At 39.6% G+C, this 26,824-nt stretch overlaps 1 protein-coding gene across 2 annotated transcripts in view; it reads left to right on the top strand.

Moving 5' to 3' along the window:
- Nucleotides 1-26,824, top strand: part of FRY (FRY microtubule binding protein) — a 407,062-nt gene that overhangs the window by 105,741 nt on the left and 274,497 nt on the right. For both annotated transcript variants that reach the window (XM_054718725.1, XM_054718726.1), the window contains exons 8-11: nucleotides 4,610-4,778; nucleotides 8,752-8,844; nucleotides 8,942-9,040; nucleotides 18,897-18,998. In XM_054718725.1, the coding sequence (XP_054574700.1) occupies nucleotides 4,610-4,778; nucleotides 8,752-8,844; nucleotides 8,942-9,040; nucleotides 18,897-18,998 (463 nt within the window). The remainder of the gene's footprint in view (nucleotides 1-4,609; nucleotides 4,779-8,751; nucleotides 8,845-8,941; nucleotides 9,041-18,896; nucleotides 18,999-26,824) is intronic.

Raw genomic sequence — 26,824 nt, 5'->3', positions numbered from 1 at the left:
AGGAAAGAAAACACTGGCTAAAACTTGCATTAGAGTTAAACAGCAGAGTTATCCGGGCCATTTTGCAGGAGACTACATTGTACTTCATTTAATATAGCCCACTGTAATCATTACGGTTCATCAGTCCGTATGAAGTTTAATATGCCAAAAATAACATTTTGTGTTTTTCTTAGTTTTTGTGAATTATGCATAACAATATTCATTACTTCTTGAATGACCTTTCTTAGCTACTTCAATTTAGGGTTAGTTCTGAATGAATTGAGAACCAATATAATAACTAAACAATAAAATTGTAGGAATTGCCATATTTGGTTAGATGTATGATACACCAAGCCAATTTTTCTTGCCAACAGGGGCTTTTTCTATTTTTATGATTTCAACATTTGTCCCAATTCTGCAATAGTAGAGTGTAAGAAATGTCTCTATTTGGACAAAGCTCCAATACTTTGCCGTCACAGGAGAACCACTTGGCCAGTGGGTTCTTGTAGTTATGGTCATCACAATCAATGGACAGTTAACCTTTACTGATAGACAGTACAATCTTGAACTGGTATCATACTACGAATTATCACATTACTTTCTTCTCATAAGTGCACCAGGACCATCACTTTATCACTGCCTTAGGAATTAATGCTTTATTTGTTCTTGGGGAAAAGGGGTGTTTGCTTATCAGGTACAGGTGGTTATCTCTTTTAAAATAAACTTGGGTAATGTAACAATTCTAATTTAAGATTTTGTATCTAGTTCCTAGTGATAATGCATATGAAATATTTTCTTCATTATAACTTTAGTTTTTAATATTACTTTAGTCTTAACAGAATGACTATTTTTAATCTTAATAGTGATGATGTGCTTAATTATTGTCCTTAAGAGAAAACATTTTTGCTATGAAGTAGTATTCACCTATAGTGTTAACTTTGTCAAAGTCAATTAAGTTAAAATTAGGTATTTTAAGGTAGAGAGTTTTTTTTGTTGTTAAAACGTGACATATTCATTTAAATACTGATGATTGCTTCTAAGATTCATAGATTTCAAAACTACTTTCTCCTTATGTGATAAAATTTTAATGTATGCCGAAACCGGTTTGGCTCAGTGAATAGAGCGTCAGCCTGCGAACTGAAAGGTTCCAGGTTCGATTCCGGTCAAGGGCATGTACCTTGGTTGCTGGCACATCCCCAGTAGGGGGTGTGCAAGAGGCAGCTGATCGATGTTTCTCTCTCATCGATGTTTCTAACTCTCTATCCCTCTCTCTTTCTCTCTGTAAAAAATCAATAAAATATATTTTTAAAAAAATTTTAATGTATATATTCTTACTCTCACTTTTAAAATATGTACTATTCATTTTAAAGCAGAAGTTATTTGTATGTGAATGTCATTTAGCTAATGTTTTTACTAAAGATAATACTAAATACTAAAGGCACAGTCATTGAAGAGAAGTTTATTTTTCCCTGAAATTATCTTAAGGAAAATTTGATTTTAGTACAAATAGATTTTAGGATTATTTTTATGTTAAAATAACATGCTTTTGTCATTTTGGAATTTTTTTATGTAAAAGGTAGCCATATTTATTTTCAAATAAGAAATAGGCTTTTAACTACTAGCTCATGAGAATATTGAAATAGTGGGTTACACAAATAACCTGCCTTTTCCTACCTCTCCTTGTTTCAATTATGAAAAAGAAATGGAAAATGTTCCTAGGTATCATGTGGTCTTTAAAACAATATAACCTGTAAGATTAATTAAATTTTTAAACTCATATTTCATTATTAATTTTTATAATCTTGATTGAAAGTCATTTTCATGGCTTTCCATGCCATTTCTTCTCCCTACCCTCTCTCCATCTCTGCCAAAGGACCTCTGCTTGCCCTTCTAGATCCTTAGATCCCCTCTGAAATCTCTAATTATCCAGCTGAAAAGAGTCTCTTCATTCTCCAATGCCCTCTACCTGCTTTTAAGTATATTATTCAAATAAAAGACAATGGAAGATATGAGAAAGTGATTTGGCCTGGGGCATTCAACCTCCCTGAAGGATCAGAGAGATCCAGGCAAAGTGCCAGACACATGCTAACACACCTCATTATTATTATTATTATTATTATTATTATTATTTATTCACAAGGCTCCTTGTCAAAAATACATTATTTTATCTTTCCAATTAAACTGTACACTGTTCTAGATAGGGCAGGAGCTACATTTCATAGTTCATGACTGTCATGAACTATGCAGCTGTATTATAGTGGAAATTCCTGGAATTTGGATCAGAAAAACCTGAGTTTGAGTCTTGTCTTTGTCACTTTAGTCTTCCAGATCTGTTTCTTCATTTGTAAAGTGGAAATGCAATCACTGCCTGACTCAGTGGATTGCTGTGAAGATAAAAATGTAAGAGTGTATGTAAGGTACATCAAATATACACCATCTTACACATGTATCTGATTGTTATTCCTGATTCATACCAATACCTTAGAAACTTTAGCACATCAGCTTCACCTGTAGGGCTTGTTCAATAGGATGACTGGACTCACCCCCAGAGTTCCTTGTTCTGGAAGTCTGGGGTGGGACAGAGAATGTGTTTCTCACAAGTTCCCAGGTGATGCTGATCTGGGAACCACACTTTGAGAACCACTGATCTGGACATACTATCGCTTAAATACATTTTGCTTAAAAGTCTGGCTCTGCCAGCTATGTGACTTCATTACAAAACCTCTGCCACAGTGTTTCTTCTGTAAAAGGGGCATAATAATAGTATCCCACTAAAGTGGTTGTGAGAGTTAAATGAGTCACCCTATGTGAAGTTCACTGAACTTTGCCTAGCATATTGTAAGCTCTGTCTGACTACTTGTGGCTATCATCATCAATTTTATTCTTTTACTCTAAGAAGTAGAAAAGAATGATGACATTGGAGTTTGGAATTTATATTTTCTGCTCCGTTATCTTCTTAAAATCTTTTTTATTGTGAAATATATATATATATAGCAAACCTAAAGGGAAAAAATCCACACATTGTTTAGAACCAGACAAACAATTTTAACCAAATGTTACCAGATGAATACCACGTCATTTCCTCCACCCAAGCTGAGAACTAGGAAATTGCCAGCTGTCAGAAGCCCCTTGTACCAACCTCTCAGTCATACACCCCTGTCGTTGCCTTTTAGTGAAACAGTCTCTGTATTTTATCACCCTCTTAATTTGTCCTAAAATTTCTACTTGGGGGTAATAAGAGTTGCTGATCCATACTTCCGAGGCTCTACTAGATGGCTTTAACTTCTATCATCATGATTGCCCTCTCCCATCATGCCTTATTAATTGTCCCGTTTAACTTATGCAGAACCTCCGGCTGATGGTCTCAGGAAAACAAAAGCAGTATCATGACTCTTAGAACAATTTCCTGGTGTTTTCTTTTTTTAACTAACTGTGAAACTGTCTATCTCAGAAATAGTTTGGATAACTTCTGTGTTTATAGTCCCTCACCCTCAGGTACTTTGAAAATTTGCTACCACCTTGCATTCTAAGATCTATTCTTTTTTTAATCCTATATAATAATGTTGTAATTAATATTATTAATATTATTTTATTTTCAAACAATACAAATGCCTTAAGTTCCTTGGGGACTGGATCTTTTCTCATATATGTAGTAGAGAACTTACTTATCTTGTAGAGCTGATTTAAATTTTCCCATTACTAGATTTTCTTTTAAACTAAAAATAATTTTCTTTCATAATCATAAACTTAACTAGTAGCTGTTTGCACAAAGATTCGTGCAATAGACCTTCATTCACCTGGCTGCCTGCACCAGTTTTCTGCCGGCACCGGGGACCCAGGCCTTGGCTGTGGCCACCGCTTTCTGCCTTCTTTCAGGGTCGGGGGCTTGGCCCCGGGTGGTGGCCTTGGGCTCGTCCGCACCCAACATCCCTGCTAAGGATCGCAGGAGCCGGCCCCCAGTGGTTTCCTGCGATCCGTGCAGGCTCCCCACTGGTGCCCAAGGCCGAGAAAGCCTCCGCCTGAGGCTTTCCCGGCCTTGGGCTCCACCACATCCCAACATCCCTGCAACGGTTTCCTGGTGGGCGTGGTTGGTGGGTGTGGCTTGGTTAGTGGGCGTGGCTTGGGTGTAGCGAAGGTGCGGTCAATTTGCATATTTGTCTATTATAAGGTAAGAAACTATAAATAAAACAACAACTTAAAACTTTGGAAGTGGATATGGGCATTTTCCTGGGCATTATTCCCTGTCACTGTCAGAACTAGCAAGCCTGACATGCTATTGCTCATATGCTCACCATTGATGCTTCAGACCCTGGGGGTCTGCAAGTGTGTTGGAAATTGCTAAGCCTGAAGAAATGGAGCTCGGTTTAAGAGCTGTACTACTCTGAGAAAATCTATATAACCTTGGATCTTACATCTATCCTGAAGGAGATGTTGAGTATTTACAGAATAACAAGGGAGAAGATGGGACTCTACCAAAACCCCAATACCAACTCCTTTCAAAATTGCAGCCACTGTACTTTGATTTGAAGGACCCCCATCCCTGTTCCCTGTCACCCTGAGATGCTGGAGGCCTCCATTACAGTCGCTTTCCTACCCATTATTTGATAAATCACTCATATTCTCTTCTTAGATTCCATGCTGTGAAGAAGAAATTTATGGCAGAGCTCAAAGAATTACGGCACAAGGAGCAGAGCCCATATGTTGTTCAAAGCATCATCAGCTTGATAATGGGAATGAAATTCTTTCGGATTAAGATGTACCCCGTGGAGGACTTTGAGGCCTCTCTTCAGTTTATGCAGGTAATACCTTCAGCAGAAAGACCAAGGACTATCAGTCTGAGTGACTCCCTTCCTCAAAGTAACTCACCTGGAATGTGAAAACCCAGTCACTTGTCAAGGTTGAAAAAAAAATTCCTACTTTTTCCTTAAGAATTCAGAAAGGGTTTTGTAACCAAATAATAGAGTTGCAGGCACATAATTTTATTTTTAAACTTCACATCACCTTTGGAGCAGGGTATCCAGAGGAATGTCTTATTTATTAACCTTTTCTCTCTCTTTCCCCATCTCTCTCTCTCTCTCTCTCTCACTTACTCCCATTGGCTACATATTGTTCTGTAAATAAAATATAGCTGATTTTTTACTGTTTAGAGTTAATAGCATTAGTTGGCTATGCTAATTCATAGGCATCAGAACTTTAAATAATGAAGAGATCTTTTTATTCATACTATCAGAAGGAATTTAGAAAATTAACCAAACCATACAGGTTTAGGTGTCAGTTACACAGTGTTTACTATTATGTGCTAACAAAGGGATTGTTGCTAATGAGGATTCCACAGAATATACAGCTATTAAGTTTACAAAACTTTAGTATCTGAAGGGATATTTTTAATGCTGCTCTGAATCAGACTTAGTGAAATCTTAATAAAGAGCTAAGATATAGGGGCTATGAATATAACCTGTACCACTTCATATCCATTAAACCAGCTAGAATAAAAAAGACAATGTTGCCCAGCTGATGTGGCTCAGTGGTTGAGTATTGACCTATGAACCAAGAGGTCATGGTTGGATTCCTAGTTAGAGTACATGGCGGGCTCGATCCCCAATGTGAGGTGTGCAAGAGGCAGCCAATCAATGATTCTCTCTCAGCATTGATGTTTCTATCTCTCTCCCTTTTTATTCATCTCTGAAATCAATAAAAAATATATTATAAAAAAGACAGTATTAGCAAGAAGATATAGAGAAATTGGGACCCTCGTACACTGCTGGTGGCAGTACCTTCGGAAAACATTTTTGAAAGCTCCTCACATGGTTAAGTCTATAATTACCATATGATCCAGCAATTCCACTTCTAGGTGTATACCCAAGAGAAATGAAAATATATGTGCACACAAAAACATGAATGCAAAAAAAATGTTCATTGAAGCACTATACGTAACAGCAAAAAAGTAGATACAACCCAAATGTTTATCAATTGATGAATGAATAAATTTAATGGGGTCTACAATATTATTTGGCCATAAAAAGGAATGAAGTACTGATATGTGCTACAATTCAGATGAACCTTGAACATAGTATGGTAACTGAAAGAAATTGGACACAAAAGGCTACATATATGATTCCATTTATAGGAAATATCCATAATAGGCAAATCTATAGAGACAGAAAGTATAGGGCTGGAGGAAGGGAGTGTGAGTAGGGAGACTGGAGATGACTGATAAGGAGGGCAAAGTTTCTTTGGAGGATAATAAAAAGTTTCTAAGTTTGAGTATGGTGATAGTTTAGTAACCAGACAATCAATGGGTCCGTGCTGCCTGTCACTACTTGAGCCAATTAAGCAGAGACAGGGTTGAATCATATATGAGCGTTTATTCCAATAATGCAGGCAGTGTGGGAGAGCAGCAGGTCATCCACAAAAACCTGCTCTGCAGCCCCCCATAAACCAGCTGCTGATATAGGGTAGGACAGAGATTACATGGGGAAGTAGGAGGCTGGGTGGGACTCCATTGTTTGGACAACAAGGTTGTTAAATCTTTCCAAGATAATAGGCAGGTCTTGAATGAGAATGGACCACTTTCCAAGGTTGACTCCCAGGTCCCAGGGGAGTACAACTCCAGCCAGGTTAGAATGCCCTTTCTTTAACCAGCGTAAGGCAATCATGGTTAACAGAGCATGATTAATATTTCCCGTAACCGTAGCTAGTCCCCAATATTCTATTTTTTGCCCTTAACAGTTTTACAACAGTGAATATACAGAAAATACACTTAAATAGGTGAGTTGCATGGTATGTTAACTATATCTCAAAAAGGCTGTTTTTAAAAAAGAATTTAGGCTGTGTATCAAATTTCTTGGGTTTGGGTTTGAATTCAAGCTTCAGCACTAACCAGCTCTGTGACCTTGGGCAAGTCAGACTTAACCCTTCCCCTACCTTCCCATCCCAGGCCTCACTCACCTATCTGCAAAGTGGTGATAATGACACTAACCTTAGACAGGGGTTCTGAGAATTCTCAGTAACTGCTATTATTAAAAATAAAACTATTATTACTTTTATCCCTCTCACCTAATTCATGTATCCATGTACTTGAATGACGATTTGAGAGAGTATTTATATACACATGCAAAATAATGTAGGGAAAGGGTCACAGTGCTGGGAACCATAAAGCTCCACTCTGTTGTCAGTGGCTTTCCATGCTGGCAATGACTATCTTGGGGTGAGGTCTTAGTATTGTTAACGAAAAAAAACATTGAAACCTGTAAAGAATTTTAGTGAGTTTATTTGAGCCAAACTGTCGACATATGCCGGGAAGCAGAACCTCAATGAATTGAGATAATGCTCCAAGGAATGGCGGGTTACATCTGTATTTATACATTGCCATCAAAGGAGGGACATAGGTCGGCTACATGAAATTCATTGGTGATGGATTAAGGAGGTGGGATAAAGTCAAACGGTGGGAAACCCCTGGGATTGGATAAAAAGTAAAATGATGGACACATACTTAGGTGGGTACAGGAACAATTAACATGATAATGAAGGAATTTGAAGTATCTGTCCTGGCGCCCACCACATTTGGTTGTGCCCCAGGGGCTCCAGCAAAAGAAGGAAGTTACAAGTTACCCAGACATCTCACAGACATCTCACAGATATGTTATCTTAGAGGCAAAAAGGCAAATGGGCTCAGGAAAGAAGATCTAAGTTGATCTTTGTCAGGGAAGATATCAGCTTAGGAATGACTGCCCACTATAACCTGTTTGTAGTTAAATATTTAATTTTCAGACCATCTTTTGTGGTTATTTTAGGTCTCTGAGTTTTCAAGACTGCCACACAGGCCTCCCCTGAGCTTGTCAGGTTAGCAGGTGGCTTCTTTCGTTCACAGTATGATAAAGATAGACTTGGGACTTCAGTAACTATTATTGGCAATAATCCCAATGTTGACTGGAAATAAGTGGTAGTAGCTAATATCGATATTAACATGTCACCCCAAATACATGTTGCCTTTGACTCTTCCATGAAAACAACACCTAATAAAGACCACAGTAAGTTTCTCCCAAGGCCAGGAAGGAGAAAGGGGCTGGCAGAATTCTGGACGGGCCAACCCCTACTAGATCCCTGGGCAACACAAAATATCCTTTCATTGACAACAGTCCACAGGCAAAGGAATCCTTGCTTAAGGAAACTATTGCAAAGGTTTTCTTGTCTAAGGTAGGGAAGGAAAGGCTTCCAGACTTGCTTGTGAAACTGTCGGAATAAAAAACACACTTAAAATTCAGGGCTAGCAAGTAAACAGCTTTGTACCCAGGGATGTCAGGGCCTCAAATAAATATAATTTCCTCTTCCTCTCTTCCCATGTTTACCTTCTCTGGGGGGTGGGGAGGGGGGGGACGCGGTTCTGTGTTTCTGAATCAATCCAGGGCTCAGGGCATCACACACAGGAAATAGTCAATTGAAGTTTGTTAGAAATGAATGACTGATCGAATCAACCAGAAAGTCAGCTGATGAATGCCTGCTTGCTGGTTGTAGTGCTTTGTCCTTTCAACTTGGTGATTTGAGATGGAAGTAGGAGGGGAGTGAGAAAACCAGCCTTGGAAAATGTCATTGGGGCCATTGTTAATTTTAATATAAATGCAAAATTCATGGGTTTTTTAAAATAGATTATGGAATATGCAATGTTAGTATGGATGGTGGAATTAAGAGGCATTTACTTAAATTTGTGTAAATAGATTTTATATGCATATCTCAGTCTATGTTCCTGCCCTTCATTCTTTTTCTGCTTCCCAGGAATGTGCACATTATTTCCTGGAGGTCAAAGACAAAGACATCAAGCATGCCCTGGCCGGGCTTTTTGTTGAAATTCTTGTCCCAGTTGCTGCTGTGAGTTGTTAAATTTTCACGTCTAAGAACTTCTTCAAATTGGATTAGATAACCAACAATTTAATTAATATAGTATTAACATGCATCTCTGTTACAGGCTGTTAAAAATGAAGTCAATGTCCCCTGCCTTAGAAACTTTGTCGAAAGTCTGTATGATACCACGCTGGAACTTTCTTCTCGAAAGAAGCATTCCTTGGTTAGTAACTATGAGAAAATCCAAACCACAAAACTGCAGAGACTAAATTCCTAGGCTGGAATCTATTCAGGAATCACAAGCATTCCACTGATAGGAGAATTATCTACAACTACCTCAAAGAAAGGTAGCATTTCAAAATTTGGAGCTTGCACTCAATATTGACCATGATTAAATCATGGTAATATAAGGAAATTAGGCCATGTCACCTTGGATGACCCTTCTAGTCCTAAGAATTGTGTTGTTTGTTTTTGAGATTGCCTTAACTAATTTTTGTTTTAATTTTTAGGTATTTTTCCATGAAGGCTAAAGTTTACAGTCACAGTTTCTCTTCTCAGTCCTCAAGATTCTTCTCTGGCTAATTCCTGTACCATATTCAGAACCAAAGTGTATCCAGACAGGAGGGAGAGTTGGGACACAGATAATTCCCCATAAGAAAGGTTCTCAGAAGGCTGCGAAAACAATTTCTGGAAAAGCTTTTACACTAAGAGCAGCATAGAAAGTTCTTTTGAATTCCTACCTTTTGCTCTCAGTGGTAAATAAAGCTCTGATTTATGAATTGGTCAGTGTTTTACCTGCTGTAATTGCCACAGTGTGGGTGAAGGAGCAGCTTGCTTAGGTCACTGGTTACTGGCATGGTTGATGCTAGTCTTCAAAGTGTGAACATTTCCACCATTATTTAAGCAGATACTCAGAGTTGCTTTGCTGGTATTGGTGGCAAATTTGCTCATTTGTCTACATTCTGTGGTCATTGTGACTGATGCTTGGTTGTGTGATTTTGTTGTTGTTGTTTTTGTTTTAGATTTCTGGCCTGAATTAGAGTTGCACTCAATGGTAGCAGTAGTTCAAAAATCAGTTTAAAATTTAGTTGATTATAAAAGAAAATTAGGCTTTTGGTTATGATGGCAACATAGGTAACTGTGGGTTTTTTATAGAATATGTGGTAGAGTGTGGTAGAATTAAGATGTATTTACTTAAATTTGTGAAAATATGTTTTTAAAAGATTTTTTTTTTTTTATTTCAGCAAGGAAGGGAGAGGGAGAGAGATAGAAACATCAATGGAGAGAGAGAATAATTTGGTTGGCTGCCTCCTGCATGCCCCTCACTGGGGATCAAGCCCACAACCTGGGCATGTGCCCTGACCTAGAATCCAACCCTGACCTCCTGGTTCATAGGTCGACAGTCACTGAGCCACGCTGGTCTGGCTGTGTAAATAAATTTTATATGCATATCTCAGTCTATGCTCCTGCCCTATACCACACTGTTGTCTGTATCTCTGAGGTTTCTTTTTTGCTTAATTCCTTTACCTTTTTCATCCAGCCACCTGCCCCCTTCCCTCTGACAGCTGTCAATCTGTTCTCTGTATCTATGGGTCTGTTTCTATTTTGTTTGTTAGTTAATTTTATTCATTAGATTCCATGTATAAGTAAATCATATACTTGTCAGTCTTGAAACAATAAAAATCCTAGAAGAAAACAGGCAGTAAAATCTAGGACATTTCTCATAGCAATATTATTGCTGATATACATATCTCCTTGGGAAAGAAAAATGAAAGAAAAAAATAAGCAAATGGGACTATATCAAACTAAAAAGTTTTTGCACAACTTTTTATCAACAAAATTATCAACAAAATGAAAAGACAACCTACTGAATGGGAGAACATATCCGCCAATGATATATGTGATAAAGGGTTAATATCCAAAATTTATAAAGAACTTATAAAATTAAACACAAAAAAAAACAACAACAAAAAATGGACCAATGGCCTGAATAGACACTTCTCCAAAGAGGACATACAGATGGTCAATAGACATATGAAAAAAACTTCAACTTCATTAATCATCAGAGAGATGCAAATTAATACCACAATGAGATATCACCTCATTCCTATCAGAATGGCTATCATAAATAAATCCACAAACAGCAAGTGTTGACACTGGCTAGGATGAGGACAAAAGAGAACTCTCTTGCACTGTTGGTGGGAATGCATACTGGTGCAGCCACTGTGGAGAGCAGTATGGAGTTACCTCAAAGCTATCATTTAGAATCAAAGGTCAGATAAAAAGCTTCTCAAACAAGAGAAAGCTAAAGTTCATCGCACCAAACCAGTATTACATGAAATGTTAAAGGGTCTTCTTTAAGAAAAAGAAGAAAAACATGGCAATAAATGCATATCTAAAGAGAACCAAGAGGGCAGCATAGGTAAACACCTGTACTTGCATCCTCTCACAACCTCATCAAAATTACAACTAAAATATAGAATAACCATCATTCAGAACTGCCTGAAAGCTGGCTGAGTGGAAGTTTTACAACTAGGGAATTAAAGAAAAAAGCACATTGAGACTGAGAGGAGAGGCGGAGGCTCAGAGAGGCTGGTCCGATACCCAAGTGTGCTGGGGTTTTTTTGTTAATCAGGAGGGAGATCATCACTGCGGAGGCTGCCCATGGGGAGCAAGGGGTCCCAGCCCACACCAGACCCCCAGCCCAGGGTTCCAGAGCTGGAAAGAGAAGTCCCCGTAACTTTGAGCTGTAAAAATCAGCAGGAATTTTGGCTGAATGACACAGAAGCTACTGGAGACCCAGGTGTTCTTTTTAAAGGGCCCACACACAAACTTGCACAGTCTTGCTTCTTCGGAGCGCCAGCACCAGGTGGCTTTGGGGGACCCAGACACATAGGAGGAACAGCATTGATTGCTTGGCATCAGGGTAGGAACTCAGGGGATGCTTTCTTCCAGTCCGGGGTGCTTGCAAGGGTCATTGTTCCTGTGCTGGGACCTCTTCTGTCGCAGGGTTGACTGGCAGCCATATCTGAGTCTCAATGAATGTGGCCCACATTATTTTCTCCAACCTGGGGATTCCTGAGACCCCACCCCATCAAATTTGCAGCTCTACCCAAGCTGTTTGCAGCAGCTTTTTCATATGAATGGCCTGTCCTGGATCAGGATTCAGAATTTGCTAAAATATTTAAACAAGATGCAGCTGGTGACAACGTGCCCCAAACCTATCAATAAAAGGCCCACTGGAGACCCGACTCTAGCATCAGCCTACCTTGCTTCACACCTGGACCTTACCTCCTGCACAGCAGTTCTCTCACTGTAGTTGTAGCTGGTCCTCACAACCAATTGGTCTGGACATCAGCTCTTCCCAGAGATTCCAACAGCAATCAAAGGTCAACTATAAGATTGTGCACACAGCCCACACAGGAGCACACCTAGAGTGCTCAGCTCAGGTGACTGGGGAGGCTGAGCTACTGGGCCCTAAAGCACCTACTACACAAGACCACTCTACCAATTCCAGGAGACATAGCAGCTCTGCCTAGTACATAGAAACAAACACATGGAAGCAGTTAAAATGCAGAGACAAAGAAACATGTCACAAAAGAAAGAAATGGAAGCAAGCAAACTACTGGATACAGAGTTTAAAATCATGGTTATAAGGTTACTCAAGGATCTTCATGAGACTTTCAAGACTCTTAGTGAGAATGTCAAAGACATGAGAAAGGACCAGTCAGAAATTAAGCATACACTAACTGAAATAAAGAGCAATTTACATGGATTTAATAGTAGAGTAGAAGATCCCGAGAATCAAATCACGATTTGGAATATAAGTAAGCAAAAAATACCCAATCAGAAGAGCAAAAAGAAAAAGGAGTCCAAAAATATAAAGATAGTGTAAGGAGCCTCTGGGACTTTAAGCATATCAACATTTGCATTATGGGAGTACCAGAAGAAAAAGAGAGAGAGGAAGATATTGAAAATCTACCTGAAGAAATGATGACAGAAAATTCCCCTTACTTGGTGAAAGAAATAGACTTACAAGTCCAGGAAGCACAGAGGAACCCAAAGTGGCTCACACCAAGACACATCATAATTAGAATGCCAAGGGTTAAAGACAAAGAGAGAATCTTAAAACCAGCAAGAGAAAAGCAGTTAGTTACCTACAAGGGAGCGACCATAGGACTGTCAGCTGATTTCTTAACAGAAACTTTGCAGGCCAGAAGAGAGTGGCAAGAAATATTCAAAGTGATGAATAGTAAAGGACCTACAACCAAGATTACTCTCTCCAGCAAAGTTCTCATTTAGAATTGAGGGTCAGATAAAGAGCTGCACAAACAAGAAAAAGCTAAAGGAGTTCATCACCACCAAAACAGTATTATATGAAATGTTGGAGGGTATTATTTAAGAGGAAGAAGAAGAGATTAAAAAAATATATGAACAATAAAAAGGCAACAAATACATATCTATCAGCAGTCAAATCTAAAAATCAAGATAAATGAACAAGAGATCTAATGAATAAAATAAACTGGTGAATAAAACAGAATCAAAGGCATGAAAGCATGGAACAGACTGATGAATCTCAGAAGGAAGGGAGGAGGGAAAGATGAGAAGAGATTAACCAAAGTTCTTACCTATGGACACAGACAGGAGGGTGGTGAAGGCCTGGAGTGGGGCAGGAACTGGGTGGAGGGGACAGTGTGGGGGAAAGGGGATATCTGTAATACTCTCAACAATAAACATTTTTTAAATTACTTAGAAAAATAAATAAATACATATCTATCAACAATTGAATCTAAAAAACAAAATAAACTTACAGAACAGAAACAGACTCATGGTAATAGAGAACATTTTGATGGTTGCTGGATGGGAAGGGTGTTGAGGGCATGGATGAAAAAGGTGAAGGGATTAAGAAGTACAAATTGGTAGTTACAGAAGAGTCATGAGGATGCAAAGTACAGCATAGGGAATGTAGTCAATAATATTCTAATAACTGTATGATATCAGATGGTACAAGATTTATCAAGTTGGTCACTTAGTAAGTTATATAATGTCTAATCACTGGGTGTACACCTGAAACTAATATAATGTTGTATGATAACTGTAATTGAAAAACAAAAAATGGTTTAAATAATTCAAAAAAAAGAAATATTGAGGTAGCAGAAACTTAATTGAACCTAGAATTACAATCTAAAATCAACTACTTTTGAGTTTGTTAAATCTTAAATTGAAATCTAGTATTATTCCCCTACCAATTCACATCCCACAATGATTTTATATTTAAGCCATGTGCATAAACATGTATTGTCTGCACATACTTTATTTTTATCTCTGATGTCTTTTCTTTTTTTTTAATTTAATAAATCTTTATTGTTCAGATTATTACAGTTGTTCCTCTTTTCCCCCCCCCATAGCTCCCCTCCATCTGGTTCCCATCCCACCCTCTTCCCTTACCTCCCCCCACTGTCCTCATCCATAGGTGTACGATGTTTGTCCAGTCTCTTCCCGCAACCCCCACACCCCTTTCCCCTGAGAGTTGTCAGTCCACTCCCTTTCTATGCCCCTGATTCTATTATATTCACCAGTTTATTCTGTTCATCAGATTTTTAATTCACTTGATTTTTAGATTCACCTGTTGATAGATATGTATTTGTTGTTCATAATTTTTATCTTTACCTTTTTCTTCTTCTTCCTCTTCTTAAAGAATACCTTTCAGCATCCTACCTAATAATAGACAAATATGCAAATTGACCATAACTCCGACACACCCACAAGCCACGCCCACAAGACACACTCACCATCCAATCAGAGCGAGTATGCAAATTAACCCATCCAAGATGGCTACAGCCACAGAGAGCAAGGTTTCCCAGGCAACAGAGGGAAACAAGCTTTCTGCCAGCCGTTGCAGGCCTAAGCCTCCACTCAAGCTACAAAGTTTCAATTATAGAAGGTAAACAAATTCAAACAGAAATGGCGTCAGAATGGAGCTTGAGAGAGCAGGCCAGCATTGCCACCGGCAACAGGGGAAGCAAAGCTTTCCACATACCCTGGCTGGGCCCACCCACTTAAGGCAACAAAGTTTCAATTATAACCCCAACAGAAATGGCTGCCGGCGTGGAGGGAGCCCCAGGCTTGGCTCCGCTCCAGGCTACAAAGTTTCAATTGTAGAAGGAAAATAAATTCCAGATACCAGGGCCTCTGCTTGGGTTGCCAGGGGGCATGGCCAGCCTACAAACCACCACAGGCCCCTCGCTCAGGCCGCCCCACGCCCCAAGGGAACCCCCACCTGATCCAGGACGCCCTTCAGGGCAAACCAGCTGGCCCCAACCCTGTACCAGGCCTCTATCCTATCTAATAAAAGAGTAATATGCAGATTGATCATCACTGCAATACACAATATAGCTTCCCCCATGTGGTCAAAGATCCTGCCCCCATGTGGACACAAGATGGCCACCACAGGTGGCCAGCAGGAGAGGGCAGTTGGGAGGCACTCGGCCTGCAAGGGAGGGCAGTTGAGAAGGACCAGGCCTGCAAGGGAGGGCAGTTGGAGGTGATCAACCCTGCAGGAGAGGGCAGCTAGGGGTGACCAGGCCAGCAGAGGAGGGAAGTTGGGGGCAAACAGTCTGGCAGCGGAGTGGTTAGGGGGTGATCAGGCTGGCATGCAGAAGTGGTTAGGGGCAATCAGGAAGGCAGGCAGGCAAGCAGTTGGGAGCCAGCAGTCCTGGATTGTAAGAGGGATGTCCCTCCAGGGGTCCCAGATTGGAGAGTGTACAGGCTGGGCTGAGGGACACCCCCCTCCCCACCGTGCAGGAAGTGCACCGGGCTTCTAGTTTCATATAATACTGGTTTGGTGTTGATGAACTTTTTTAGCTTTTTCTTATCTGTGAAGCTCTTTAGCTGACCTTCAATTCTGAATGTCAGCTTGGCTGGGTAGAGTACTCTTGGTTGTAGGTTCTTGCTATTCATCACTTTGACTATTTTTGCCACTCCCGTCTGGCCTGCATAGTTTCTGTTGAGAAATCAGCTGACAATCGTATGGGTGCTCCCTTGTAGGTAATTAACTTTTTCTCTTGCTGCTTTTAATACTCTCTCTTTGTCTTTTGCTCTTGGCATTTTATTTTATTTTTTTTTAAATATATTTTATTGATTTTTTACAGAGAGGAAGAGAGAGGGATAGAGAGTTAGAAACATCGATGAGAGAGAAACATCGATCAGCTGCCTCTTGCACACCCCCTACTGGGGATATGCCCGCAACCAATGTACATGCCCTTGACCGGAATCGAACCTGGGACCCTTGAGTCCGCAGGCCGACGCTCTATCCACTGAGCCAAACCGGTTTCGGCTGCTCTTGGCATTTTAATTATGATGTGTCTTGGTGTGGTCCTCTTTGGATTCCTTTGGTTTGGGGTTCTGTGTGCTTCCTGGACTTGTAAGTCTATTTCTTTCACCAGGTGGGGGAAGTTTTCAGTCATTATTTCTTCAAATAGGTTTTCAGTATCTTGCTCTCTCTCTTCTTCTGGCACCCCCATAATTCTGATGGTGGTACGCTTGAAGTTGTCCAAGAGGCTTCTTACACTATCTTCAAATTTTTGGATTCTTTTTTCTTTTTGCTTTTCCAGTTGACTGTTTTTTGCTTCTTTGTATTTCAAATCTTTGACTTGATTCTTGCGTTCCTCTAGTTTGCTGTTGGGTCTCTATATAATATTTTTTATTTCAGTCAGTGTATGTTTAATTTCTAGTTGGTCCTTTTCCATATCCTCGAGGGTCTCTCTCATATCCTCGAGGGTCTCGCTAAATTTATCGGCCTTTTCTAGGAAATTCTTGAAAAACCTTATAACCGTGGTTTTGAACTCTATCTCCAGTCATTTGTTTTCCTTCATTTCTTTCATTTGTGATCTGTTTCTTTGTCTCCGCATTTTCGCTGCTTCCCTGAGTTGGTAGGGTATCTTTGTGTGCTAGGAGCCCTATATGGGCCAGTGGCTCAGCCTCCCCAGTTACCTGAGGTGGACACTCTTGGTGCACCCCTTTGTGGACTGTGTGTACAGCCTTGTTGTAGTTAAGTCTTGATTGTTGTTGGTATCAGTGGAAGGAGTTGACCTCCAGGCCAATTGGCTGTGAGGATCAACTGTGTCTACTCCAGGAGACAGCCTTATTCAACTAGACTTGCAAAATTGCAAAAGCCTCTGTGCTCAGCTTGGATGGGGCGGAGTTTCAGGGTGGAGCCAACAGCCTTGGCTTCCCGTCAGCCCAGCCCTATGAGGTTCCTGGGTCTCAGTGTCCCTCAGTGTCCCTCAGTACTCACTGCAAGCACCTCTGAGAGAAAGGTGCCCTCAAGTTTTGCCCGCTGCCAGACAGTCTAGTCTCTCCCCTAATGAATCTGGATTCCCAGATTCTCGCCCAGAACTTGGGTTCAGTGCAGTCAGAACTGGGGTTCAGCGGAGTCCGGAGCTTTTGTCTCCTTCCCGCCAGGGAAATCCAGCAGCACAGTCAACAGTCCGTCCTCTGCGCACATTCACGTGTGCGCCTCTGGACCTCTGCCTTTCACTGCTCCCCTGAGTTTCTGCCTTACAGCCCAGATTCCCCCAGTATGAGCCTGGGTCCCCAGGGTCTCGCCCGGAACTGGGGTTCAGTGCAGTCAGAACTGGGGTTCGGTGCAGTCTGGAGCTTTTATCTCCTTCCCGCTAGAGAACGCCAGCCAGGCACTCACCCACCCCGTCCTCTCCGCCTCCATCCTCTCCACATGTGCGCGCCGGTGTCTCCATATCTCAGGCTTTTATAGCTCCTCTGATTTTCCTTGTGGTTTTCTCTTTCCTTCTAATTGTAGAATTTCCAGTCAGCCAGCTTTCCTGTGGTTCTGGATGGTGTCTGTTTTGTCTTTTAGTTGAATTTTTGAAATTGTTGTGTGAGGCTGCAGTTTAGGTGTTTATCTATGCTGCCATCTTGGTTTCTCTTGCACATACTTTTAATAAATTATTGGAATAAAAAAAACTGTGATTATTTTAATAACAAAAAATAAAGTAAATTAAAAATAAGTTAATGAATTGTTAAGCACTGACTCTCATTGTGGCAATTGCTTTTTTGCTAATTCAAATTAATGGACAAGCCAGTAATATTTTTTTAAAATCTTCACTAGCCTTAATTTGGGGGGGGAGCCATAAAGGTATATGGCCTCTGGTTCAGCAAAGTGGTGTCAGGTCTGCATGTATATTTCTTGGGTGGCTGCCCATTAGCTTTTCTGTCTTCTTCAGCTGCTGCAGGCAACTGGCCCATTTAGGCTGGAAAAGTGCAGTAGCACCTCTGTTTATTCAGTCATAAGAAATTCCTTCTGTGGTTAAATTTGTCTTGGTGGAGTTTACCAATGCAATAATATTTCTTTTAGGAATCTTGTTTAATTACAGAAAGATAACATGCAAAAGAAAATATATACACCTACCTCTAAGTCAGGAACAAACTAGTAGATGCTTTATAAGCAATAAAGCCAGTAACATTTTCAAAATTAGTGTGCCTTCCTCCTTTCCCTCTTAGGATTGAGAGTTATTAAAAAAAAAAAAAAAAGAGTTTGGACCTACCCAGATTTTCTCAGTGGTTAGAGTGTCGGCCCACAGACTGAGGGGTCCCAAGTTTGATTCCTGGTCTAGAGCACATATTTGGGTTGCAGGTTGCTGGTTTGGGTGCATGTGGGAGATCTCTCTCTCTCTCTCTCTCTCTCTCTCTCTCTCTCTCTCTCTCTCTCTCTCTCTCTCTCTGTCTCCCCTCCCTTCCACTGTCTCTAATACTCAATGGAAAAAATATACTCAGGTGAGGATTAACCAAAAAAAAACACACCAAAAAATGAGTTTGTGTTTAACATTAAGAAGTGAAGACTAAATCAATGTATCAGATTTTACTTATTGTACATGAAAGTTGTACACAATATATAACTCTATATTATTCATCCCCATTGTCATCAGAAAGCCTCTGTGAAATATCCACCTCTGTGTTATAAGGACCCTGTTTATTCTGGCCACATAAGGAGGTTTCAGAGAACTTGTGTTAACTGGTTTGTTGGACTATAATCCTCTGGATGTTGTCTTCTTTTTCCGCAGGCCTTGTACCCCCTGGTCACCTGTCTGCTCTGTGTCAGTCAGAAGCAGCTGTTCCTGAACAGGTGGCACATTTTCCTCAACAACTGTTTATCCAACCTTAAGGTTAGTATTGTTGGCTCAAAAAGTCTTTCATAAAAATATATATGATTCTTAATCTGGTATATGTGCTTTTGAGAGTGATTTCTGATATTTTCAGGGGAATTATCGTATCCTGTTGGAATAAAGAAAATTTAAAAATATTAATAAGGGCTCTCCTTATCATATATAGTCAATTTTAGAAGGTAACTTAGGGATTAGAGAAATCACTTCAAATATCTTTTCTGGATCACTTTAAAAGTAGAATTAAATGCCCTCCTCTTATATGCCTCTACTGTCACATTTTACCTAAATGATTTTTTAAAAATGAAGTCACACTTCATTGGCAGAGCATGTGAATTGATTTCAGAAGCTCATGAATTGCCTCTAGGAATATATTTGAGTCTAGGAACATATTTGAGAAAGAAGTTCCATTCTGTGGGATGACTGATTTGGTAATAGAGAGCACTTATTTCTTGTCACTGTTATTTGTGATTACTTTAAGGTATTCTCTTTGAGCCACATGCCAGTCTGTCAGGCCCAAGCCTTCATTGACCAGCTCTTTTCAGGGAGGCAGCATAAGGGCCTGGTGATATAAGAAATAAAGTCATGGACCCCAAAACTGCAGAACCTACAGAGAAAATAACTATAATGATTAGCTTTAAAATTGGCTTTAAAATTTGCAAGTGATAAACTCATTTTAAGTTTTAGTGACCTATTGATAAGGGACAACTAAATGAAAACCATCCCTAATATAAGTGACATAGAATGTATTTTTCACAATTGTGCCATTGTGTCCAAAGATGTTGAATTTCTGTTTATAAGTTTTATATTTGCTCCTATAGAATTTTTGAGAAATATACTCAGCTATGAAATCCTGTATGTGCTTATACATGTTGCCTTTTTTGTTATAAGACACTTAAATTTGATGAAGTGGTTAAGATTAATTATATTATTTTGGCATTTGTCATAATTACACAATAATCTGTTTCAGAGCTGTTTTAAGCACCAACTATGTACTGGCTCTAAAAGCTGATTGTAAAATCCAAGACTAGAACCATTTATTTTCTTTAAATTGGCAGTGAACTATAATAGCAATGAATATAGAATCAAGCTTTTAAGTATTCTGAAAAACAAAAATTTTCCAGGTTATCAACTATGATATAATGGCCACTTTCAGATATTTTATTTAGGTATTTATCCATCTGTTAATACACCTTTAACATACAGTCCAATGCCATTTTTTGGTAAAAACTTTTCAGGTATTCAGTAATTGGTTCTAGTTAAACTTTTGTGTTTTACATTTCATACAGATAGAAAGTGGTCATTTTGTTCAAAACAAAAAAGAGAAATTATTACAAATGTTCACATTGCATTTATATATATGCTAGATGTGTTTGAGATTAATTTTAGTTAGAATTAAAATTATATTTTGCATGGCAATGTATTGTTGTGGCCACAAATACCAAAATCTTTTGTCCAAAGTTGCTTTTGAAGTATAGCAGGATAATCTTAGTTTGGAACTCAACTGCTTCAAAGTTAGAATATTGTTTGGAGTGCTAGTCAAAGCCCACCCAAAAGTCTTACTAATCTATATATATAAAAGGCTAATATGCAAAGTGTCCCCTCGGGAGTTCAACTGGGGACTGCGAGTTCGATCACTCGCTATGACATGCATTGACCACCAGGGGGTGGTGTGGAACGAAGGAAGGCCCTGGCCAGCAGCCAGCAGCTGGGGAAGGAAGGCTCGGTCCCGCAGCCAGAAGGCCCCAATCGTCCCTGATTGCCGGCCAGGCCTAGGGACCTACCCATGCATGAATTTCATGCACCGGGCCTCTAGTAGGGTTATAAACAGCCCTAGAGAGAAGAGTTTCTCCATGCAAACACTTCAAGCATTGGGATTTGTAAAAGAGAAAGGCAATAAGATCCCCAAAAGTCAATAGTATAGAGACTGAACCAGATTCTAGAATTTAGTTCAATTCACAAGGTACTTATGAAGTGCCCATTGTATATGGACTAGGGAAGGTACTGGAAGTGGGGAAAATAGAGGAAGTCAACTATATAAAAATTTGATCTAGAATAAATCTCTGTTCTTGAGGAACTTAGCATTTCATTGTGGACTATGTAATGAAGTTTTGACATGCATAATACAGTCAGTGAGGAGTATAAAAGTTGGGAATACAGAGATGCCTGTGCCATTTATAGAGGTCTGGTGTCCCATAAAGCATGAAAGAGGTAATTGTTAGGCAAAGTAAAGGCAACCATATTTTACTTTATGGGTAATAAACTGTTAGAATTCACATCCCCAGGCTAAAAGACGTAACATATTCTTAATGAATTACAATTGAAATAAAATTATATTCCATATATTTAGAACTAAACCCAGTAGGGATTTAATGGGACCATTTGAAAATGTCATAAGTGTTCAGAAAACCTTCCAGACCTCCTCATGAGTCCTCAATAGGGAAGAAAGACCTGAGGAAAAACTAACATGGCTTCAGAAGTATGGTTTGTCTTGAGTAGCTTCAGTAATTTATGGGATATAGAACCAACCATATCATCTCATAAAGGACCCCCAAAATTCTTCCCTCATTGTCTTCCCCCCTTTATCCCTCCAGCACACTTTCCACTTTGCCTCCTCCTGCCCCACACATACTTAAGAGTGATAAACCTGATGTTTGAACACAATGAAATTAGCAGCCATCTGGTGTATTCTGAAGAACCAAGTCATCAAGGTGACATAGAGAATAATATCAGTGTGTGTGAGCATCAGTGAGCTGCTGCTGTTATGCTTAATTAGTGTCAGTCTGTCAAAAGCAATGTCATTTTTTTTCCATTGGTAACACAAACATTATTATTTATACTTAAACTCAGTTAACCATATATTAGCAACATGGCCTTGTAAAACGATGAGCAACATATGGCACCTTCTCACCACAGTATTGACATCTTTCAGACACTCTTGGTCAGTGGCAACTAAAACTTTTTTCTTGTATATATTTTATGTCAGAATCTACATGTATTGAGCTATAAAAAATGACACATTTCCTTCACATCTGCCATCTATGCCTAATTCTGAAAAAAAAAAGGGGGGGGGGAATGTAACTTGAAAACTTGATTCAATAGTACATTCATTTTTGTTTTTAATCCCCATTTATTAATAGCTCTTTTTAAATGTATTTATTCAGTATTCATAATAACTAGGTGTTAGTTTCTTATCCTTTAAAATGGATATAATAAGGAGAATATTTAATTTTATTTTCTCTTACAATAAGAAATATAATATGCCAGTGAGATTCAGATTATAAAAATAAAAAACAAAAACAGAAAACTCAATGTTAAGAAAGGTATTTATAACAGCAATAGCTCTCATTAATTAGAGATTGGTTGTAAGGTAGGCCAGTGGTAGGGGCTTACATACATTCTCATGAATCTTTTTTTTTTAATTTTTTAATTGAATTCAGAGAGGAAGGAAAAAGGAGAGAGAGATAGAAATATCAATGATGAGAAAGAATCCCTGATCGGGGATTGAGCCTGCAACCTGGACCTGTGCCCTTGATCGGAATTGAACCCGGGACCCTTCAGTCCACAGGCCAACACTCTATCCACTGAGCCAAACTGTCTAGGGCCATTTTCAGGAATTATCATGATAATGTGACAGGCTACACTGAACTATCTCTATGCTTTCATGGATATTATTTACATTTTTCTAAAAATTTTGCTAGAATAGCGATACTTCATTGAAGGGTAGACATTAATTAGTATAGTTTCATAGTCCTAGAAATCAAATACAGAATTAAAAATGGTTCTCCTTTCTTTCATCTCAGCCCCTGCTTGTGCTTGAACTGGAATGCATTCAGTCAGTCAGTCAGTCAATTGGTCAACAACTTCTTATAAGAAGTGTACCATGTCCTGGGAATAAGTGGTGAATAAGTCAGTAACACTCTCTAGTCTCTTAGACCTTGTGATTTAGTGGGAGAGACAGATAGTAAACACATAAACAAATACAGGAAAAGAAAACTTCAAATAGTGATAACTGCTATATAGAAAATCAAACAGAATGTTATGATAGAGAATGATGCATTCAGGAGGGACGGGACAGGGAGGTATAAGGGAGGTCTTTGATTTCCATTAAGGATCTCAAAGTATGGTTGCCATAAATACATTTGATGAAACTTGTCCTGAGCATTTAACATATATTTGTATGAAATTATCACAATAAAGCTTAAGGAGTGCTTTTTAAAAAAAGTGTTCTTATAATAATAAGGGTATTAATATCTTTATTTTATAAGTGGAGATATTGAATAATAAATTAAGGATTCCGGAGTCTGCTGGCACACATTAAAATGTATGGCATCATTTATTTTAAAGCAACTACTCTTCTCTTTAGAAATACAAAATTTTACATGGTACATATTAGCTATTTTAAGTATTAATTTTAAATAGTTATTTTCCTTTGATATTAATCTTATTTCTATAAACTTGAGAAAATATCTTACCATCTATGTTTCCAATCTGTCAAAGGCACATTTCAAAGTGGAATTTACAAATTCTTATAATGCCTATAAACTGAGTCTAAAAACTAGTGATCAGATGACAAGCAAATATATTACTTTCCATGAATGTCTTATTTATTCAGCCACTAAATAGAAAAGTAATCTCCATGAATTGTCAGAACAGTAATTTTAGAGGTTATTATAGACTATAGCACATAAGTTATTTGGATAATACAGTCACAAAAAATAGTGAATTGTGATCAAAGTAAATTGATACAAGTATCAAAAGGAAATGTCAAAAAGAAGAAAGGTGTTGACTATGATATGCAAGGGAATATAACAGTAGCCTTAGTTGAAGTGAAAGAGAAAACTCAAAGGTATTTGAATATGAAAAGATCAAAAGGTGACTAAAATTTTTTATCAATCTACCTTGATAGATATTTGCATAATATATTAAGGATGCATGAGAATCTCCAAGCAAGCCATATTTATAAATGGCCCATGTGACTTGGTACAGATGGTCAGCTGATGGACCTTAGAAACATTGGTTTGTCCAGTGAGGCCATCAACAGCCAAGTTATTGGTGAATTCAATTATCCTTACTGAATAATGTTAACAGTGAATTGCTTTCATTAAGCCAAAAGCAAAATTTAAAGTTGGTCATGGTGTTGGGCAGGCTGACATGTCACATGATGTGGATCAGGTACCAGCTCTGAGATGAGACGCAGGATCCAGGGAAGATCCACTCTGAAGCCTACTAGTTTCTTTAGCAGTTTTATCAACAGAGCTTCAGAGCCATAACTAATGTATTGTTGGTTAATTAATTGATGGAGATGCAGATTCCAATGGAAGAATAGAAATCAGTAGTTTGAGACATGCAAAAAACGTCTATATCCTAAAATATATATGGAGCTCCTATTATGTTAGCTGCTGTTAGAATAGAAAAGTAATGAAGAAGAAGTCCTGTTTTCCAGTAGAGAACAATCTAGTAGGTGCAGTAGCATACAGGGATGGGCAAAAGTAGGTTTACAGTTGTAATACATAAAAAATATAATAATTAATAAATAATCCTATATAATAAAAGCCTAATATGCTAAGTGTCTGGTTGTCTGCTCGGCCATTCAACCAATCAAAGCGTAATATGATAATGATATGCTAAGGTCGCTCAACCGCTTGCTATGACATGCACTGACCACCTGGGGGCAGACAGTCAACCATTCTCTATGACGTACACTGACCACCAGGAGGCAGACGCTCCAACTGGTAGGTTACCTTGCTGCTAGGGTCCAGCTGATCAGGACTGAGTGAGACGGGCTGGACATGCCCTGGAGCTCTCCTGCGGTCCCTCCCCAGCTGGCCAACCTCCTGCATCGCTCCCTGGCCCTGATCGTGCACCGGCCTGCACCCTCTCGCAATCTGGGACCCTTCAGGGGAGGTTGGAGAGCTGGTTTAAGCCCGATATCCACAGGCCAGGCTGAGGGACCCCATCAGTGCATAAATCCATGCACCAGGCCTCTAGTATGTAATATAAATAAATAATAATACAAGAATAAACTGTTTCACATACTCACAACTGTAAACATACTTTTGCTCACCCCTGTATTTGAGCAGCCTCCAAATAAGTGGAAAAATTAATGCTTTAAAGACACTGGAGTCAGATTGCCCAGGTTCATATTCTGGCTCTGCCACTTATTAGCCCTCTGTGCCTTGATTTCCTTATCTGAACATGAGAATGATCACAGTATCTGCTTTATAGGTTGTTGTGAGAATTAAAAGGAGTTAATATATGCACAGCAATATAACAATGCCTGGCATCATAAACACCAAGTAATATATATCCTCCAGTTTCTGAGAAAACAGTACTTATGGAGAAGTCAGTTTCTATCCCAGCTGTTATTTGAGCAAGTCATTTGGCCTCTCTCAATGATAAAATCCCTCAGTAGATGCCATGGTATGGGAAGCACTTTTGAATGTGAGATGTTTTGTGATATCCTTATTGATATATATAAAAGTCTGTGACCGGTAGCTATGACACACACTGACCACCAGGGGGCAGGAGCTCAATGCAGGAGCTACCCCCTGGTGGTCAGTGCACTCCACAGCAGGAGCGCCACTCAGTTGACCAATGGGCACCAGACGCAGCTGAGGAGCGCGGCTGCAGCGGCACAAGCCTCTCCTGCGCACACTTCCCCTGCGCGCCCCTCCCCCATCCAGACCGGGACTGGGATTGGGACCAGCATCTGGACTTCTGGGCACAAGCCTGCAGCCGCTTCTTGGTCATGGGTACACCGGTATCGCCCTAGGATGGGCATGCGGAGACCACAGCAGAGCGGCAGCTAGCCTACCAAGCAGCGGCAGCAGGTTCAGCGGGGCCAGGATGAGTGGGAGCTGCATATCGCCTAGCCTGGGCTCGGGTTCCTCCCCAGCCGCAGGCTGCTTTGAGCACTGCTAATCCCTTAGGGGATGTTGGACTGCCAGTTTCGGCCTATCTCCACAGGCCAGGCTGAGGGACCCCCCACCAGTGCACGAATCCGTGCACCAGGCCTGTGACCGGTAGCTATGACACACAGTGACCACCAGGGGGCAGGAGCTCAATGCAGGAACTACCCCCTGGGACTGAAGGGTCCCGGGTTCGATTCTGGCCTAGGTTGCAGGCTTGATCCCCAGTAGGGGGCGTGCAGGAGGCAGCTGATCAGTGATTCTCTATCATCATTGATGTTTCTATTTCTCTCTCCCTTCCTCTCTGAAATCAATAAAGAAATATATTTTTTAAAAAGAATAAAACAGCTAAAAGGATTATGACAAGATAAATGGAGAAATAAGGGAACAGTAGTAACGTAAAAGCAAGGAGGTAATTAGAAGCCACTTAAGGACTTTAAATGCAGGGAAGTCAACAATCATGTCTGTGGTTTAAGGTATCATTTGACAGTGCCAAGAATGGAAAATAGGCAAGGAAACCACTTTAGGGGGCAGTCAGAGCCATCAATGATATCATCTTGAAATGCTAAAATATCAGTTACCAGTACAGGATCTATTTGTAAAACAGAATAAAAACTTACGTGTACCACTTTGCTCTTCAGTCTTTATGGGAGCAAAAACAGACCATCTCAACATATTCATAATAGTGAAAGAACGTTGGTCACAAGAAGACACACCAAAAAGGTAACTGTGAGGGAGGTGGACAGGAAGATAGTACAAAGGAAGTTGAGGTTAAACAGAAGACAGTAATATAAATCATTTAGACAAGAAATGCCAGTTAGGCTCTTCAGTGGAACTTAGATGATATTTCCCCTACCCCATCATGACTCACAATATGAGATAAGGCACAGGAGAGAATTTTGAATGATATACAAACAC

Source organism: Eptesicus fuscus, chromosome 7, assembly GCF_027574615.1.
Source record: "Eptesicus fuscus isolate TK198812 chromosome 7, DD_ASM_mEF_20220401, whole genome shotgun sequence".
NCBI lineage: Eukaryota > Metazoa > Chordata > Mammalia > Chiroptera > Vespertilionidae > Eptesicus > Eptesicus fuscus.
Note: the sequence above shows the minus strand (reverse complement) of the source record. Positions and strands in the feature narration are given on the sequence as shown.